At 46.1% G+C, this 17,174-nt stretch overlaps 1 protein-coding gene across 1 annotated transcript in view; it reads left to right on the plus strand.

The window, feature by feature from the left end:
* Positions 1-16,898, plus strand: part of PIP4K2B (phosphatidylinositol-5-phosphate 4-kinase type 2 beta) — a 30,237-nt gene extending 13,339 nt beyond the window's left edge. Inside the window, exons 3-10 of the mRNA XM_044001121.1 lie at positions 1,508-1,604; positions 6,346-6,498; positions 7,127-7,273; positions 7,935-7,973; positions 8,455-8,568; positions 10,564-10,822; positions 11,549-11,652; positions 12,792-16,898. Of these exons, the coding sequence (XP_043857056.1) occupies positions 1,508-1,604; positions 6,346-6,498; positions 7,127-7,273; positions 7,935-7,973; positions 8,455-8,568; positions 10,564-10,822; positions 11,549-11,652; positions 12,792-12,872 (994 nt within the window). The 3' untranslated portion in view covers positions 12,873-16,898. The remainder of the gene's footprint in view (positions 1-1,507; positions 1,605-6,345; positions 6,499-7,126; positions 7,274-7,934; positions 7,974-8,454; positions 8,569-10,563; positions 10,823-11,548; positions 11,653-12,791) is intronic.
* The last annotated feature ends 276 nt before the right edge of the window (positions 16,899-17,174 follow it).

Raw genomic sequence — 17,174 nt, forward strand, 5'->3', positions numbered from 1 at the left:
GACTAATCTCTGGCTCTTTCCTCCCCCAGTGTCTCTCGATCTACCCCTCTTTGTCAGCAATGCCATGAGGCTCCCAGGGGCCTTCAGCTGGCCACCGAGGACTCACTGGGGGCCAGCTGGGATGGAAGCATCTAGTATAGGGCTGCCAAGCTATCTTGATCTTGGGAAGAGGCAGGAAGCTTCCTGGCATGTTTCTAGTCTGGAATGCCGTCAAGCTCCCTGTCGATACAACTCTCCTTTTCCCTTTGAGTGGCACAGGAACAATAAGCCTAGTGAGGAGCCCATTTTTGGCCTCCATGGCATCTCGGGTAGGAAGCTAAAACACTTGGGCTTTCTCTGTGATGATGGAATGGAGGACCCCAGGAGCCATCTAATCCTGCTGGCTCTGGAGGACTCCTGTGGTCTTTGGAGATCTCTGCCCTCTGCTCCTGCCATGGAGCATCTACCTACTGTCCACCCCACTTCCTTTGTGCTTTTGAATTCTGATTCCTTTTCTCGCATCCCACAGCCATGCCTCCTTCAGCAGCCTTACTGCCTTAACCCCACCATTCAGAGACTTGAGTTTGGTTTGTGAACCTCCCTCAATGTCTCTGCCACAGGGAGTAATGAGAACACTTTGTTCTAGAAGCCATCTCCACATCACAGCTGCCACCAACTAAATTGCCACTTAGCTAAGGAGAGGCAGCAAAATCTGAGCAATTGTGTGCATTGTTAGCCTCTGGTTGGGAGTAGGGAAGGAGACTTTGGTATACCTGGGGTCTGGGTGGGATCCAGTAGGATCCAAGGACTTTGGGCCCATCACAGTTGCAGTGTCCATTGACCTCGAAAAGTATTCCCATTGTTCTTGGACAAAAGCAGCGGGTTGGGGCGGCTAGGTGGCGCACCAGCCCTGGATTCAGGAGTACCTGAGTTCGGATCCGGCCTCGGACATTTGACATTTACTAGCTGTGTGACCCTGGGCAAGTCACTTGACCCCCATTGCCCTGCAAAAACAAAACAAAACAAAAGCAGCGGTCCTCTGCCTTTATTTGGAGGATTAGGCTGGGTACTGGCAATGGAATCCTCAATCAGATTTCTGATTGTTAAGTCCCAGAGCAGTGGGTATGGTTGCTTTTTCCTCCCTGCTGGGAACCCCATCAAACTCCAGAGGGGAGGAGGCATGGAAGCAGCAGCAAGCTAGAAGGCCTTCCAGGAAAGGTTTCAGTCTTTTGGTAGGAGACTCCTGGCTTAAAGCACCAGGACCAGTGTCATCTTCCATCTGTGTGCTGGCAAGAGGAAGGCAGAGGGTTTAGGCCATCATATCCCTCTACTGGGAGGTGATCTGAGCACTTCCATTGGCAGCAAGTCATGATATAAATGAGGGTCAAGTCTGAAGACACTTGACATGTCACTCCTCAGGGGCCTTGTATCATAGTCATGGAGGGTGGACTGGTTTGTATGGGTTCCAGTGAAACCCAGCAGGCAGAAAGGTTTTGAAATTCAGGAAGACATCTCTGTTCTTGCCTAGGGAGAACCTACCCAGCCGTTTTAAATTTAAAGAATACTGCCCCATGGTGTTCCGAAATCTCCGGGAGAGATTTGGGATTGATGATCAGGATTACCAGGTAAGGGGTGTCTTTTTCTAAAAGGGTCTGAGGGGTGGAATTGGTGGGGGTATGGGGAGGTGGCACAGGCCTTAGTGGGCAGGAAGCTTGAAGCAGCACCCCCCTAGGAAAATTCTGGTGCTAGTGCCACTGGTAAAGGCACCACAGGCATAGTGTTAGTTGAGAACAGTGCCTTGGCACTTTTCCTTGGACCCAGGAAACCTAAGTTGTAGGGCTGTTGGGAGGCGGAGCAATGGGGTGGAAGAGGGGACTATGAAAACCACTTCATTTTGGTCTGACGTTCCCAGTCTAGGCTGAAGACCCCTTCTTCGTAGTTTGACTTAAGAGAGAGTTGTTCCCAGCAAGAGATAAGAGGCTTCTTAAAGCAGATAAGACAGATTAGGAAAGGAAGACTTCAAGGCTAGTGTAACTCCTTCCCAGGTATGAGTGTCAGGTAATAAATAAGCCCCTTAAGGTTGGGGGAGGGGGGCAGGCAGGGTACAGTTACTGTCCCCTCCACTTGATGCCATTTATTTTCCCCCCTACCCCCGTAAATTGGGGGAAACTGATCCCATTATCAGGAACATTGGTGTATGCAGTATGACTCACACCTCATGGTTTCCCTTCCTCCTCCACCTCTTCTTCAGCTTTCTGAGCCTTTCTCCCATACCCAGCCGGCCCGCTGTCCAATGAGAACTGGGGAGGAGAGGGATTTTCTACCTCACCTAGGTAGTGATAGGAGATACAGTTAGGCCTTAATTATCTGTAAGCACCTGGAGAGATCTGTAAAGGCCACTCATACCTCCATTTAGCTCTAGTCATGGCCTCTCCTCTCCTCCAAGTAGACCTTTTGCTGGAGCAGAATGGGCCTGGCCTTCTCTTCAACTCGACTCCACTTTTCTCTACCCCCATCCTCTCATCCCTTTGCCCTAGGGGGGAGGCACTACACAAGTAGGCATGTGGCGGTAAGGCAGAGACTAACAAGGAATGAGGAGGAACAAGCCAGCACCTGAGTAATTGAAATCAACAGTATCCATATGCCCTGTATTAGGGTAGAGCCCAAAGTAAAATCCGAATTTTAGGAGAGAAGCTTGAGGAGCTTTTAAGCATCTCTAGATGTTGGAGTGATAGCAAGTTGCCTCTGCCCTGACTCACCTCTCATCCCTTTTGTCATATCTTGCTATGTGGATCGCTGTGCTGAGGACTAAATGGGGCTTTGGGGAGGATGAAATAAGTCAAGATTATTCAGGACCTATGCTCTTCATCTCTTTGTTGATTAGAAACCTTGGAAAAGACTATTTTCTTTCTCTGCTTTACTTCCTGCCACATTGGTCTTTCCAGGTAGAAGGTCAGGACTGGGAGCAATAAACATTTATCCACTGAATTTCTACTGTTGAGAAAGTATGAGACAACAGAGCCTTCTCTCAGTCTGCATGCACCTTCTCTTCCTGTTGGGCCTGAAAGCCCGGTCTGAGACTGGCTCTGACATTTCTTTTCAGACTGAGGACTTCCCCCAGCCCTTTAGTTCCCTTCCTCTCTTCACATATGAGGACTGGGCAGACCTAGGAGTAGCAATGTACGTGGGACTGTCAGGGACTCCTTGAATGTTTAATTCTTTATTAGTGCCTCAGTTTTCCATTATCAATAAAAGTGATGCTTCTTCCCTTCTAGGAATTAACCCAGGGAAGTTTGGGGTGAGAAAACTTGAAAAAAGTAAGGAAGGCATCAAGTGAGAGAAAGGGAAAAGATAGAGAAATTGAAGCATTTGCAGTGACCAGATTTCCTGGGCATAAATTCTTTCCCAAATATTTGTAAACAGCTAAATATGGGCCTTATGCCTAAGAATGACATTCTTACATTCATTCATTCATTCTAAAGAATAGTTTATTAAGTGTCTGTTGTTTACAAGGACTGTGCTAACCACTGAAGGAGATAGAAAAAGACATAGTTTCTGCTTTTTTTTTTTTTCGGGGCAATTGGGATTAAGTGACTTGCCCAGGGTCACACAGCCAGTAAGTGTCAACCGTCTGAGGCTGGATTTGAACTCAGGTCCTCCTGAATCCAGAGCCAGTGCTTTATCTACTGCGCCACCTAGCTGCCCCCATAGTTTCTGCTTTCAAGAAATTTATGATTAAGTAGGAGAGATATGACATGTACACAAATAACTCATAACAGAATGTGCTAAGCATGTAAGAGAAGTACAAAGCACTTCCCTGCCTCCTACTTCCCTCTTCCCCTCCAAAATAACCCATTATTTTTCTGCTAGTCTGGCAAACAAAATCATTTTCTTTTCCCCTGACTTTCTAAAGGGTTGCTCTTCTTTTTAAAAGAAATTTGATGGTTTGACAAGAATTTTTATTAATGCCTTTTTGCCACATCATTTCTCAGTATATTCTTCCCTGTCCTCCCAGTAAGCTTTCCCTTTTGACAAAGATTAAACAAGGAAAAAACAAAAGAAATAGTTTAGCAAAACCAACCAGCACATTGATAATGTTTAGCAGTTTATGCATGGCTTATTACCCATGGTCTCTCACCTCTGCAGTGAAAGGAGGGCAGTACTTTTTCTTAACTCTTCTCCAGGACTAAGCTTGTCATCATATTGACACAGCATTTAGTTTTCTTTTATTGGATTTTTTTCCCCATTTCCACGGATATAATTCCGTTTACATTTTGTACATTATTTTCCTCATTCTTCTTCTGACTGCATCAGTTCTTAGAAGTCCATTCTATGCTTCGCTGCATATTGTCCTATCTCATGGTGCAAGATTATTCCATTATATTCACTAACCGCCATTTGTTGAGCTACTCCCCAGGCAATGAGTACCTACTTTGTTTCCCTTCCTTGTCGTGACAAAAAGTACTGGGATGGCTGTTTAGGTATGGAGAGGATTTCCTTTCTGTCTTTGACCTCTTTACAGCATGTACCCAGCAGAGAGCTCTCTGGATCCAAAATTTGGACATGTTAGTCACTTTTTGTGTGTGTGTGTTACGTGAGTCACTTTTTATTGTCACGATCCCGATTTGCTGTCCAGAATGTTTGGACCAATTCATAATTCCACCATCAGTTTATTAGTGAACCCTTCTACCGCTGACTGTTTCCATCTTTAGACAAGTCATTTGGACTAGATTTTCCTCCATGGCTGCTGTTGGCCTCTGTCCCCCAGATGAGATAGTTTTTAAAAGGGGCAGAGAGCCATGAAGCTCCCCAGGAACTCTGAAAGCCCTAATAAATGCAAAGCAGGAGGCCGAAGCAGGGGCAAATGCTGTTCATTGAGAAGGGAAAGCAAGCTGCTATCTGCAGAAAGAGCCTGGCACAGTGTCCAGAATGCTAAAGAGCCATGTCCAGTGTGAGATTAGGTTGAAAGAACTAGGAATATTTAGCCTAGAGAAAAACAAGATGCAGGGAGAACATGATAGCTGTCAGAGTATTTGAAGGACTGTCATGTGGGAGAGAATTAGATTTCTGCTGTTGGTTCCAGAAGGTGGAATCAGGAGCAATGAGCAGAAATTGCCAAGAGGCCAGTTTAGGCTTGGGGTTAGGAGAAACCTCCTGCCAATAAGAACTGTCCAGAGATGGAATGGGCCATCTCAGGAAGTGCTGGGTCCCCCTTTAGAGACTGTCTTCTAGCAGACATTGTTGAAGAGCCACTTGTCAGGAGGATTATAGGCAGTAAGGGATTCTTTTTAGGTTTGGGTTGGATGAGACAGCTGCTGGGGTCCCTTCCAGCTTGACAGTTATATGATGTTGGCATCTCTGATGTCTACCCTCCCTCTAGTCCCATTGCCACCTGCCAGGGCTGTTGCAGTAGCCTCTCTCCTAACACACCTTCTTACTCCCTCATCTAGTCCACCCTTCACATTACCAGATGAATATTCTTTATGCATAGCTTCTGTCAAATGCTCCAGAACCTCTGCTCATCCCCTCTTCCTTTGGCTCCCTACGGCTCACCAAGTGATGCCCATGGCTGTCCAGCCAAATGGACCCATCACCTTCCCACTTCTAGGTGTGCACTGGAATATTGGTTCTCTCCCTCTTCACCCTTTAAAGCCTAACTCCAGTGTCACCTTATACAGTAAGCCTTTCCCCAATCTCCCATTTCAGGAAAACCTTTTCCTCCTATACCTCAAACTTCATTTTGTACTTCTTTCATGAGATCATGTTACTGTGCACCTCAGGATAGTTAGATACTTTTGCCAGACTGTTAGTACCACTCACCTGGTACAATGCTTTGCTCTGAGTATGTGTTTCATATATGTTGAATTGAAAGAATACCACCCAATTTATATCTGTTTTCATGGGAGATAGAAGGGGAGCAGGAAATAACTGGGAACAGGATTAATCTTCTGTGGTGGAAACAGAGGGTAATAGATGTGAAGGTTACATGGTACGTCAGGATCAGGATAGAAGCCAGGCTTTCCTCCATTTCAGTACAGGACTTTGCACAGGAGACTCTGCCTTTAGGTTGTGGGGAAGCTCACTGGAACTAGAATGGAAGGAAGGACCTTCTCCCATAACTCCCTCTTCACCCCAGCCCCAGGATAGAGGAGGGGGAGGGAGAAAAGGGCACTCTCCAGGTAGCACTGGTTCTGTTACTCTTTGGGGGTTACACATTCCCTTTAGGAAATAAGTGGGCAAGACGAGTCTGGAGTTCCTTTGTCCTCAGACCTGTCTGCAGGGGGTAGGAGTGGAACCCATTAAAAGGAGACACCCAGTACCAGCTGGGATCCCAAGGCCAACCTGACTTTTGTCTTGGTCCTCCAGAATTCAGTGACACGCAGTGCCCCCGTCAACAGTGACAGTCAGGGCAGATGTGGAACACGTTTCCTCACCACCTATGATCGTCGCTTTGTCATCAAGGCTGTGTCAAGTGAGGATGTGGCAGAAATGCACAACATCCTAAAGAAATACCACCAGGTATGGTGAGCCTGTAGTCTTAGCTGTAGGGAAAGAAAAGGCGGGGCGGGGGGGGGGGGAGACAGTCAAGAAAGACTATGGTAGGAGGAAGGATCTTACTGGAGAACAGGAGGTGCCTTCTAATAACCAAGCCACTCCCCCTCTCCTGACCCTTGCTGACTCATCCTAGCCTTTGGCACCTGCTTGGTCCCTTTCTGGGGAGGCTCTTCCATCTGGGGGACTCTCCAGCTGTCTGGGAACCATCTGGAAAGGAGCCTGACTAGCATGTTCACCGTTCTCAGGAACCCCAGTGGCTTCTGTCTCCAGTTGCTGAGTCAGTGCTAGAGAAATCCTGGAGACAGGGAGAGTGGAAGGAGCAGTTCTGGTCCCAGGTTGGGGCTGGAACTGAAAGCTGGGGGCTAATCCATTTTCTCAGCAAGTTGCACCTCAGACTAGCCCCCTGTAACATTCTTTTGTCAAGGATTCATTGGAAACGGGGCTGAGGGGGACCTGTGTCCAGCTTCTTGAGGGATAGAAACCCAGAGCTGCTCATGTGATGTGTCGGGGGAGAGGCCCATCTGTCCTCAGCAGTATCCAGCTGTTACTCCTCCCTTTTTTCCCTCCCTGTTCCCATCCCCTCCCATTCTAGTTCATAGTGGAGTGTCATGGAAACACCCTTTTGCCCCAATTCCTGGGCATGTACCGCCTGACTGTGGATGGTGTGGAGACCTACATGGTGGTCACTAGGAATGTGTTCAGCCATCGGCTGACTGTACACCGGAAGTACGATCTCAAGGTATGGAACTGGTGGGGCCCCTGGGCTCCCACATCCAGTGAATTCCAGTGAGATAATGTATGGTAGCCTTAAGTGCCACGTAAATATCAGTTGTCATTCTCCAGGCATGTAAAATAGTTGGAGGATCTGTGGTCTGCCCAAGAGGATGGCTGGGGTGGGGGGGTCTCTGCTCTCTATGTCCAGAAGTGTCCTGTGTCTTGGAGCCAGCCTGGGGCTGCAGGCTGCTTTTACCCCCAAAAGTTTGTGTCCTTTGTGTACAAAGGGGATAGTCGTGAGCCACTGTCAGCGGGATGTACACAGTGAGACTTGAGAGTACAGACGGATTGGCATGAGTTGTCCATGTGGTCACCTGGTCTTGCTTTTGACCTAAGCCAGTTGCCAGAGCCTGGAGTATCATTTGTACTTATAGAACTTCTTTTCCCCTCTATGAATTTAACTGGCCTCTCCACACATCAGCCTCTAACCCCAGCTCTAACACACTCTGCTAGTTCTTTGTTTCTCTGTTTCTCTCAGCCTTCCCTCCATTCCTCAGAGGCCAGGCCACTCTTGTTTCCTCAGGGGACTTAGCTTTCCCAGCGACCCAAGGTATATGCTGTCTTTGCCTCTTCTTGCCATCCATTATTTGGAACTCATCTAGCTCCTCTTTTATTTTCCTCTTCAGGGATCCACTGTCTCCAGAGAAGCAAGCGACAAAGAAAAGGTAGGCCTGGGCGTTTAGGATCCACAGTCCGAAGGTCTGGAATGGGTTCGGTGGGAATGAACTAAATGTTCTTTCTGTTGGCAAGACCCTCCAGGGACCATGCTGTTTATCCCCCTTGCTCTAGGTCTGAGCCTAGCCTAGCCCAGGTGGCCTGGGGGAGAGGGGAGATTCATCTGTTTAAAGAATGAGATTCCTTCAAGACTCCTCAGCCTTAGCAGGAAACTCTTCCATATGTTTAACCTAACACCTCCCTGCTCTGTTTTTAGGTCTTGTCTCTACCTTCCTCTTGTCGCTCATCTCTAGGCCCTCCCTAGGTTCTTCATAGCCCTTTAGAAGCTAGGACTGACACTCCCTGGCAGGGGCTGGTGATCATGCAGGCTGAGCATCTGTGTCTCCAACACTCTGGCCCCTGGTGCCCCTCCCTGGGGTGAATGAGTCCCTAGGCTGCCCTGCCTGCCTGACTGCCCTCCCTCTCCCACAGGCTAAGGATTTGCCGACCTTCAAAGACAACGATTTCCTCAATGAAGGACAGAAGTTGCATGTAGGGGAGGAGAGTAAAAAGAATTTCCTGGAGAAACTAAAACGGGATGTGGAGGTAATAAACATGGCCATCTTCCTGCTTGGGAAAGTGTGGGAGGTGATCCAAGGGAACACCTTCCTTCGAGACTGCACCCACCTAAGTCACTGGGCATCCTCCTTCTCTTTGATTAATTCCATCTAACTGTGTTCCTGTCTTCCCTGCCCAGCTCTTATATTACAAATCTATTACATTTACATTTAAATATTGCTTAAGAGGTTTTGTTCCTATACTTTTTCCTCTGCAAATAAATTATGAGCTTCCGGAGAAGAAGGACCACGTCATTTCCTATTTCCTCTCCTTTCTTTTTTTTTTTTTTTTGTTTTTTGTTGTTGTGGGGCAATGAGGGTTAAGTGACTTGCTCAGGGTCACACAGCTACTAAGTGTCAAGTGTCTGAGGTCAGATTTGAATTCAGGTCCTCCTGAATCCAGTGCTGGTACTTTATCTACTGTGCCACCTAGCTGCCCCCCTTTCTTTTTTTTTTTAACAAGCATTTTTAAGCACCTGCTGTATGTATACTAGGCACTGTTCAGAACGCCTTACAAATATTATCTTCTTTGATCCACATAACCTTGAGAGGGAGATGCTGTTATTATCTCTATTTCATAGCTGAGGAAACTGGGGCAGACAGAAGTTAAGTGACCTTCCCAGAGTCACATACCGAGTAACTGTTGGAAGTCAAATTTGAACTCAGGTCTTCCTGACTCCAGGCCCAGCACTCTGTGGCGCCACCTAGCTACAGCTCTTGTTTTCTCCTACATAATGTTTATTTTTTACATAAAAATGTATAGCCAGCACCTGCTTTTAAATCAATTAATTTATAAATCATTGTGTTCTTAGAGAAACATATGTTAGCATTAAGACAGCTTAAAGAAATGTCATGGTATTTCTAAAGCAGCTTTTGTAGAATAGAGAGAGTGCTGGGACTTGAGTCCTGGACCTGAGTTCAAATTCCGCCTCTGACATTTACTAGCTGTGTGACCCTGAGCAAGTCACTTCACCTTTGCCTGAGTTTCTCCAAGTGTAAAATGGGGCTAAGAATAGCACCTCCCTCAAAGTAATGTCATGAAGACGAAATGAGGTGACATTTGTAAATCACTTAACAAGTGCCTGGTGTATGGCAAGTGCTATATAAATGCCTATTTCCTCTCCTCCCCTTTCCTTCATGGCTCTCTTTAAAAAATCTAGTTTGTTTTTTTTTCTTCCATATTTAATATTGGCATAGTTTCCTCCTGCCCTATCTAATGCAAATAGCGAAAAGAGAGCTGGATTTGGAGTCAAGACCTGAGTTCAAACTCCACCTCTGACATTTACTAGCTGTATGTTCATAGTCAAGTCACTTAACATCTGGGAACCTCAGTTTCCCCATATGTAAAATGGAAATGAGGAAATATCTTCCTTACAGTGTTGTTGTGGGGCTCAAATGAGATATAGAATGCTTTTTTAAAATCTTGAAATACTTTATAAAAGTCAGTTATTATTATTAACACTAATAATAACAACAACAATAAGCTGGACTCAGAACAGTGCCCTAACCTTCATATATGAAGATTACATTCCTGACTCACCAAGGGCTTTGGTTTGTCTTCATGGGCCTAGATGTTTTTTCCCTTCCTGTTTATAATCGATGTGTCACTTCTGGATTATAGCCTACGATGAAGGGTCCTTTGTGACCATTGTATAGTTAACTGGAGCCCCAAGTCCTGGCCTCATTAATAAAGTTCTTGTCAAGTGAAAGCACTTACTGACCAACTGATCCCAGAATTCATTTCTGTTTCCTGGGACCCTTGTTTTACTCCAGGAAAGATAAGAATTAAGGGAAAGGGTAGGAATTGTTGGTATAAGCCTGTTGCCTTCCCTTTATAGGGTGAAGTTTTCCTTTCACCCTTGGTGCCCTACTCCCCTCTCCTGGCCTCTTTCCCCATTTAACTTTCTATCTTGTCCACCTTTTTGCCTTTACAGAGCCCATTGGAACTTTCCATATAACCACTTCCTTTTCTTTCCTCCCTTAGTTCCTGGCCCAGCTTAAAATCATGGATTATAGCCTTCTGGTGGGCATCCATGATGTGGACCGGGCAGAGCAGGAGGAGATGGAAGTGGAGGAGCGGGCAGATGATGAGGAATGTGAGAATGATGGGGTCGGCGGCAATCTGCTGTGCTCCTATGGGACACCCCCTGACAGCCCTGGTAACCTCCTCAACTTCCCCCGATTCTTTGGCCCTGGGGAATTTGACCCATCTGTGGATGTTTATGCCATGAAGAGCCATGAAAGTAAGTAGGAGCGCTGCTCTGTCACCCCCTATTTTCTCCAGCCCCATGGCCAGAGAACCTTGTCGCTTATGAGAGCGACTGTTTGTGGCAGCTACAGCCTAATGGCCGCAGCCCTGCTTTGGGAAGCCACAAAGGGCTTGGACTCTGCAGCTTTCTTCCCTGGAGGACCTAGCCCTCATTTTGGGCTAGGTTATGTCAGAGGTTCCTTTCAGTTCTATATTTAGTTCTTCCCTTCTCCTTGGCCACTGGGCTCACGAGTTATCTCCATGCCCTCCAGGCTCCCAGTGTCAGGTCTCTGCTACGTATAGAACCTCACTTTTCTAGGGATTCCTTCTGGAATCTCCTCAGGATCAGAGTGGGAAGGGGCTTCAAAGTAGAATCTGCTTTCTTCTGCCCTTGTTACAGCTTCATGATCACGTTCTGGAAAGTGGGGGGCTGGGGTGCCAGGGGATAATATTTCAGGTACCTCCTGACCTGTGGGCAGGTGGTTTGGGAGGGCTTCTGAGCACTCAAAAGCAAAGACCTGGAAACACTCCAGGAGTGGACTGGGCCAGCTTGTCTGACCTCTCTGCCTCACAACTTGTGAGGCTACAGGGGGAAGATGGTCGTTGAGAAGGTATTTTCAGATGTTGAGGGCGGGTTGGAGAATCTCAGTTTCACATCTAGGGCAGGGAGAGATGTCCTGTGTCTGACCCTGCTGTCTGCTGCTCCCTGTTTTCCTGCCAGATGCCCCTAAGAAGGAGGTGTATTTCATGGCCATCATCGACATCCTCACACCCTATGACGCCAAGAAAAAAGCTGCACATGCTGCCAAAACAGTGAAACATGGGGTGAGTCTGTCCCGTTCCAGTTCAGGCATCAGCAAGGGAGAGGAAGCCCTTGATGCAGGGGGCTTCAGAGGCCCTTGGTGTCTGAATGAGAAGCCTCTCTGCCTGCAGTGTGCCCAGGTGGCTTCTCTGGTTGGGGGGCCCACCTCCCTGCCAAGGCAGCCCATCTCCTTCTCCATCTCTCTAATGGTTAATAAGTTTTTCCTCACCTCAAACCTGAGTCTGCCTTCCTGTATCTTCCTTCCATTGCTATCTTGCAGCCAAGCAGAGAATCCTTCTTACACTTGGCAGTCTTTCAATGTGTGAAGACAGCTGTCATTTCCCCCTAAGTTTTCTCTTTTCTAAGATAAATGTCCTTAATTTTATCAACTAATGCTCCTGTTCTCCAGCCCTGGCCCTGAGAGGTGGGTGGTCTGAGGCCTGCTGTCCCCCTCCTACCCCTAATGGACTGCAGGAAAAACTGCTGTTTCGCTTTATCTTCCAGCTCCTCCGGGCAGGTGGGCTTGCCTTGGCCTTTCTTCTCTTGGTTTTGGGGAATGATCCCACCTGCTTCTTTTCCCATGGGTTTCCTTACGATGTTGTACATCTCACCTGGTGGCTTGTAATAACTTTGTTTTTGTGTTTATACTGCTCCCTAGAGGCCTCTTTCCCTACAGATTTAAATCTATTCTGCAAAATAAAACTTTAGAAAGATCTGGGACCTTCCCCATCACCTCCCCACATACTTGCCTTCCAACTCTATTATAGGCTTGAGGGGGAAGGGAATCAGAACCTGAAGGAGATCTGCACTGAGAGGAGTAGAAAAAAACCAGGCCCAGTGCAGGAGAATCAGTTCATACTTTAATAATGCTTTCAAGAATCTGTTTTGGGGCAGCTAGGTGGTGCAGTGGATAAAGCACTGGCCCTGGATTCAGGAGTACCTGGGTTCAAATCCGGCTTCAGACACTTAACACTTACTAGCTGTGTGACCCTGGGCAAGTCACTTAACCCTCATTGCCCTGCAAAAAAAAAAAAAAAGAATCTGTTTTATTTGGATGCATACAAGCGTCTGCAGACCGCACACAGACAGCTGGGGACCTTCCTAACGCAGCAGGCTGTGAGTGCTTTGGACCATTCTATAACATGTCCTTTATGTGTTGCAGGCTGGGGCGGAAATTTCTACAGTGAACCCTGAGCAGTACTCCAAACGCTTCAACGAATTCATGTCCAACATCCTGACATAGTTGTCGTCTGCCTGCAGCCAGAAGCAGAGTGCTGGGGTGGGATCTGGGAAGGAAAGGAGGAACAACAGGTGGAGAGTTGAGATGTGGGGAGAGGGGTGAACTTCAGAGGAGAGACTAACAGCCTGCAACACTGTACAAGACACTGTAGCAGCGTGTGCAAGTGAGAGAGAGAGTGTGTGTGTGTGTGTGTGTGTGTGTGTGTGTGTGTGTGTGTGTGTGTGTGTGTGTGTGTGTGAGTGAGAGTGTGTGTGTGAGAGATAACTTTATGGGAATCTTCATCTTCTGTGCACCCTTGATTCCCCCACTTAACCCTGGTGGAAAAGTGGCTCTCTCTTTGTTACTGAGATACCCAGAGGCTGGGCGGGGCTCCGTTGGGTTTATTTGGGTTCTGTTTTTTAAATCGCATTGCTTCAACATTGCTATTTATAATGTTGTGTGCAAGTCATCCCGTTCTCCCCCACCCCAACTCCCTTTTAATGAGAAAGCCCCAGTAGCCCTCCCTGCATGGGGGTCCTTGAGAGCAAAGCACTATGACATCAGAAAGGAGAACGCCAGTAACTTCCAGACCTCTTTGGGTTTGGTTGGATGGAGTCTTTTTTTTTTAAACTAGGGTATCGAGTGCAGCTCTCCCCACTGCCTACCATGCATAGACATGAAAAATGAGCTTGTTCTTCCATCTCCACTTGTTCCCTTTCCCCAGCTCCCCACATGGCCCAACACAGGCCATGGGGGACTGATGGCCAAAGATGTCAGAGTTTGGTGGAGTCCAACCACAGGGAGACTGCTGGCTTTTGGAGCCATTTGTTTGAAAAGAAACTGCACATGTCCGTGGAGTCATGGCAGATGTGTCCTCGAAACCTGTCTCCCAGTGGATCCCAGAAGGATAAAGTGCGCCTATGAATATTATCATATATTCACTTATTTTTCCCTCCTAAAAGGAATTCCCTCCAAGGAATTGAAGTGTGGAAGTCACCCCAAATCTTGTGTATTTCTTCCCTCTTGATCTAATCCCACCTCTCTGCGCCCCTTCCCCACCCCCCCACCCCCAGCAAGCCTTATTTTATTTTGGACAAATCTGTGTCCAAGTTCTTAGCCTGGGGAGTTAAAAATGTTCCTTCCAGAATGTCTCCTCTGTGAGATCTTTCCAAGTGCAAGTGCTGTCATGTAGATGTCTTATTCTTCAACCCCTGGTGCAGCTTTTAGGAGCCCTTGAGGCTAATGAGCAAAGGAGTGCCCCTTTTCTGTTTGCATCCTCCCAATGGCCCCGGAGGCATTTGGGAAAATATTTCCAGCAAGTTAAAATTAATGTGCTTAGTAATATATGTGACCAAGATCCAGCACCATCTGGGATGACTTTCTCTCCCCGCCCCCCAACCTGGATTCCTAGCTAGTTTGCCATCCATTGGTCTTTACATTTAGAAATAATGGGCTTCTTCAGCTTCCTTGTGGGCTTTCTCCTACCTCAGGGGCCCTGATGATTTACTTTTGTTTTCAGAAATGAGCCAGGCACAGGTCTCCATGAGGTCAGGGAGTGTCGTCCTTTTCAGAGAGAGAAAGCCCAGCCACAAGAGACTCAGCCAAGTGAAGTGATCTGGGGGATGGGGTTTGGGAAATGACGTTCTTCCATCTTCTCTTCACCAAGGATTTGGGCGACCAGGGCAAGTAGTGGTGAAACTTGTAAATAGTGTTGTAAAAGACCCTTTGGAATGGGGTTTGATTTCCTTTATCGTAGGACCCAGCTTCTTAGGCAGGAATGGGAAGCTTTTGGTCTTCATCCTTTTGATCTGGATTCATTATAAGAATGGATTAGAAGTGGATAGATTCGATTCATCCCTGCCCTGTGCTTCTTGGATGAAACTAGAAGGGATGGTGGATACAGGGCCACTTGGACCAGCCATCTGCATCAAAGCTCCCAAGGTGACATGGGGCAGAACTTGGAACCAAATGACCTGCAGAAAGCCAGTGAGACTTAGGAAAGGAATTATGTAGCAATGATCTTTGGACTTGCTCCCATCCCCAAATCAAGAATGACAAATTGAATCTGATTCTAGACCTGTTGTCTGAAAAGTTTGGAAGATCATGTCCTCCTAACACTTGTGTTCCACCACCCTCTCTGTCCATGGTATCTGTTGATCATGTTGCCATAATGTGTATAGAAAGTGCAGATGTGATTTTATCATTTAAAGATATACTACCCAGGTATCTTAACTTGTTTAACATTATGGTTTTTAATTTTTTTTGTTTATTGTTTACATTTTTGAGAAGTAGCATTCTGTTTCAAATGCTCATTTCATTTCTAGACAGTATTTTTGGTTGTCTCCCAGCCACAAGGTAAGAGTTACCAGCATTTGAGTTGTGGTTTTTGTGGTTTGGAGTTTCTTTTTTTTTAAAGGTCATAGGCCTTTATTCACCCCATTTTCTGCTATTTTTCAAAACCTTAGATTTGGCCCTTTGGAATTAGAATATTTAAAATCTAGGTTTATTTGAGTTTTCTCATTTTTTGGTGATTAAAAAAAATTTAGAAAAAAAGGAAGGGAACTAGTGGTGTTCAAAGGCTGTCTCCCCCACATCCTTTGGGTGGGTGGAGTCTAATCCTCATATCCCCTCATTTTTGTATTATGATTTTGCACAGAAGTTAGCTCTAAGAAGAGATGAGAAGCTGTTACAGTCTTAATGCTTTTGAGAGCAATTCTGGAGTCTCTGGAGATGAAAGGCAGGGTGAAATAGAAGTTAGAGGGTCTGTCTTTCCTTCTCTCCTTTAGGGGACTAAATAATATGTATTCCTAATAACATGGACCTTTCTATTTGAATGTCCATGGCTGAAAACGAGAATCCAGTAGGCTCCTTGTCACAGTGAAGAATTATCTTATACCTCCACAATAAAGACCACTACCTGAAGGCCCTGGCCTCTTTAAACTCAGTGACCACTAATCTTTGCATGCATTCATGTCCCACTGCTACACTTCACCACAACACACACAAACCCCCTTTCCACCCTTCGTGTTTGGTGGATTAGAAGATATTCCAGTAAGTTATCAGCCCCCCAAAAAAAGCTGGAGCATGCCTAGATCTTCAGGTTACTCCGTCAAGAGGGTTAGCAATCTGTAGCCCTTCTCTTGTCTCCCACAATTCTACAGTATCAACATTAACCTGACCTGTAGTAGGCAAAGAAGCTGCTTAACCCCATTAAACTTCATACTCTCCTGTTCTTGTATTTCAGAACAGGACTGCCCCAGCTGGTGCTTCTGACATATCATACCCTGGGTGAAAGAGGGTATTACTTTGTTTTTGCCCTTCTTATCCCAGGAAAAAGAGAAAAACCTACCATTTCCAATTTAGAATGGAGAAAAAAATATTGACTCATTCTTATGTAAAGCAGCTCCCTTTGCAAGTATATATGAAGGAGAACAGAATTGTAAACTCTCATATGAACTAAAAAGCTGGGGGATGATTGGACAGGTTCGATTTTTAAGCACAGAAAGTGAAGGGGAAAAAATTATATTGCAACACACTCTGAGGAATTTGTAATCATTGTGCTTCTTTTTTTTCCTTTTCTTCTGAAGTCTTTACTTAAAGGTATTTTTACCATCATTTGATGTCATGTCCATATCTCCCAGGAAGCTTGGGGTGGCAGATCTTAAGAAAGGGGAGCTAACTTAGAGAAGGAATCTTTTCCCCTCTCCTCATAGTCACTTTGTAAGAGATTGAGTGGGATGCTTCCAAAGGATTAAGTCCATGATTATTCCTTAAATGGTATCACACTCTTTCACACAGTCGGATCATTGCAATTGAAACAAAATGTGAATAAAGTTTTAGACTCCATTCTTTGGGGGAAAGGGAAAAACTCCACCAATCATGACATCTAGATTACCCACTGTTTCCATTTTTTAAATAGGAATTTTCAGTCCTCTGTGCTTGTCTGTTTGCTCGGAGAAGTTTGAGACCCTATTACTGTTTTGAAATGCATGCATGTTACAAGATGAATCTGACTCCAGGAAAAAAAAATAAAACTCCAAATTTTGTGTACATCTTTTCTTCACTTTGGTTTTTGTGCCCACCTTGGAGTAAAGTGTAAAGTAGCATTTCACCTTCCAGTTTGCAAAGCCAACTTTAGTTCTCACCAAAGTGCCTCAGTTTGGGGAAGGGATGTAGCAAATGCCATTTCTACTTAGTTTATTAGACTAGCCTAAAGGGGCAGTGCAGCTGCTAGTGCCTCCTATCACTTCTCCCAAACCTCCCCCATTCTTTTGTTTTCAACAAGATCTAGATACATGCCAGCCCCTACAGGCCCCCAATCCTACC

The sequence above is a fragment of the Dromiciops gliroides genome, chromosome 4 (assembly GCF_019393635.1).
Source record: "Dromiciops gliroides isolate mDroGli1 chromosome 4, mDroGli1.pri, whole genome shotgun sequence".
NCBI lineage: Eukaryota > Metazoa > Chordata > Mammalia > Microbiotheria > Microbiotheriidae > Dromiciops > Dromiciops gliroides.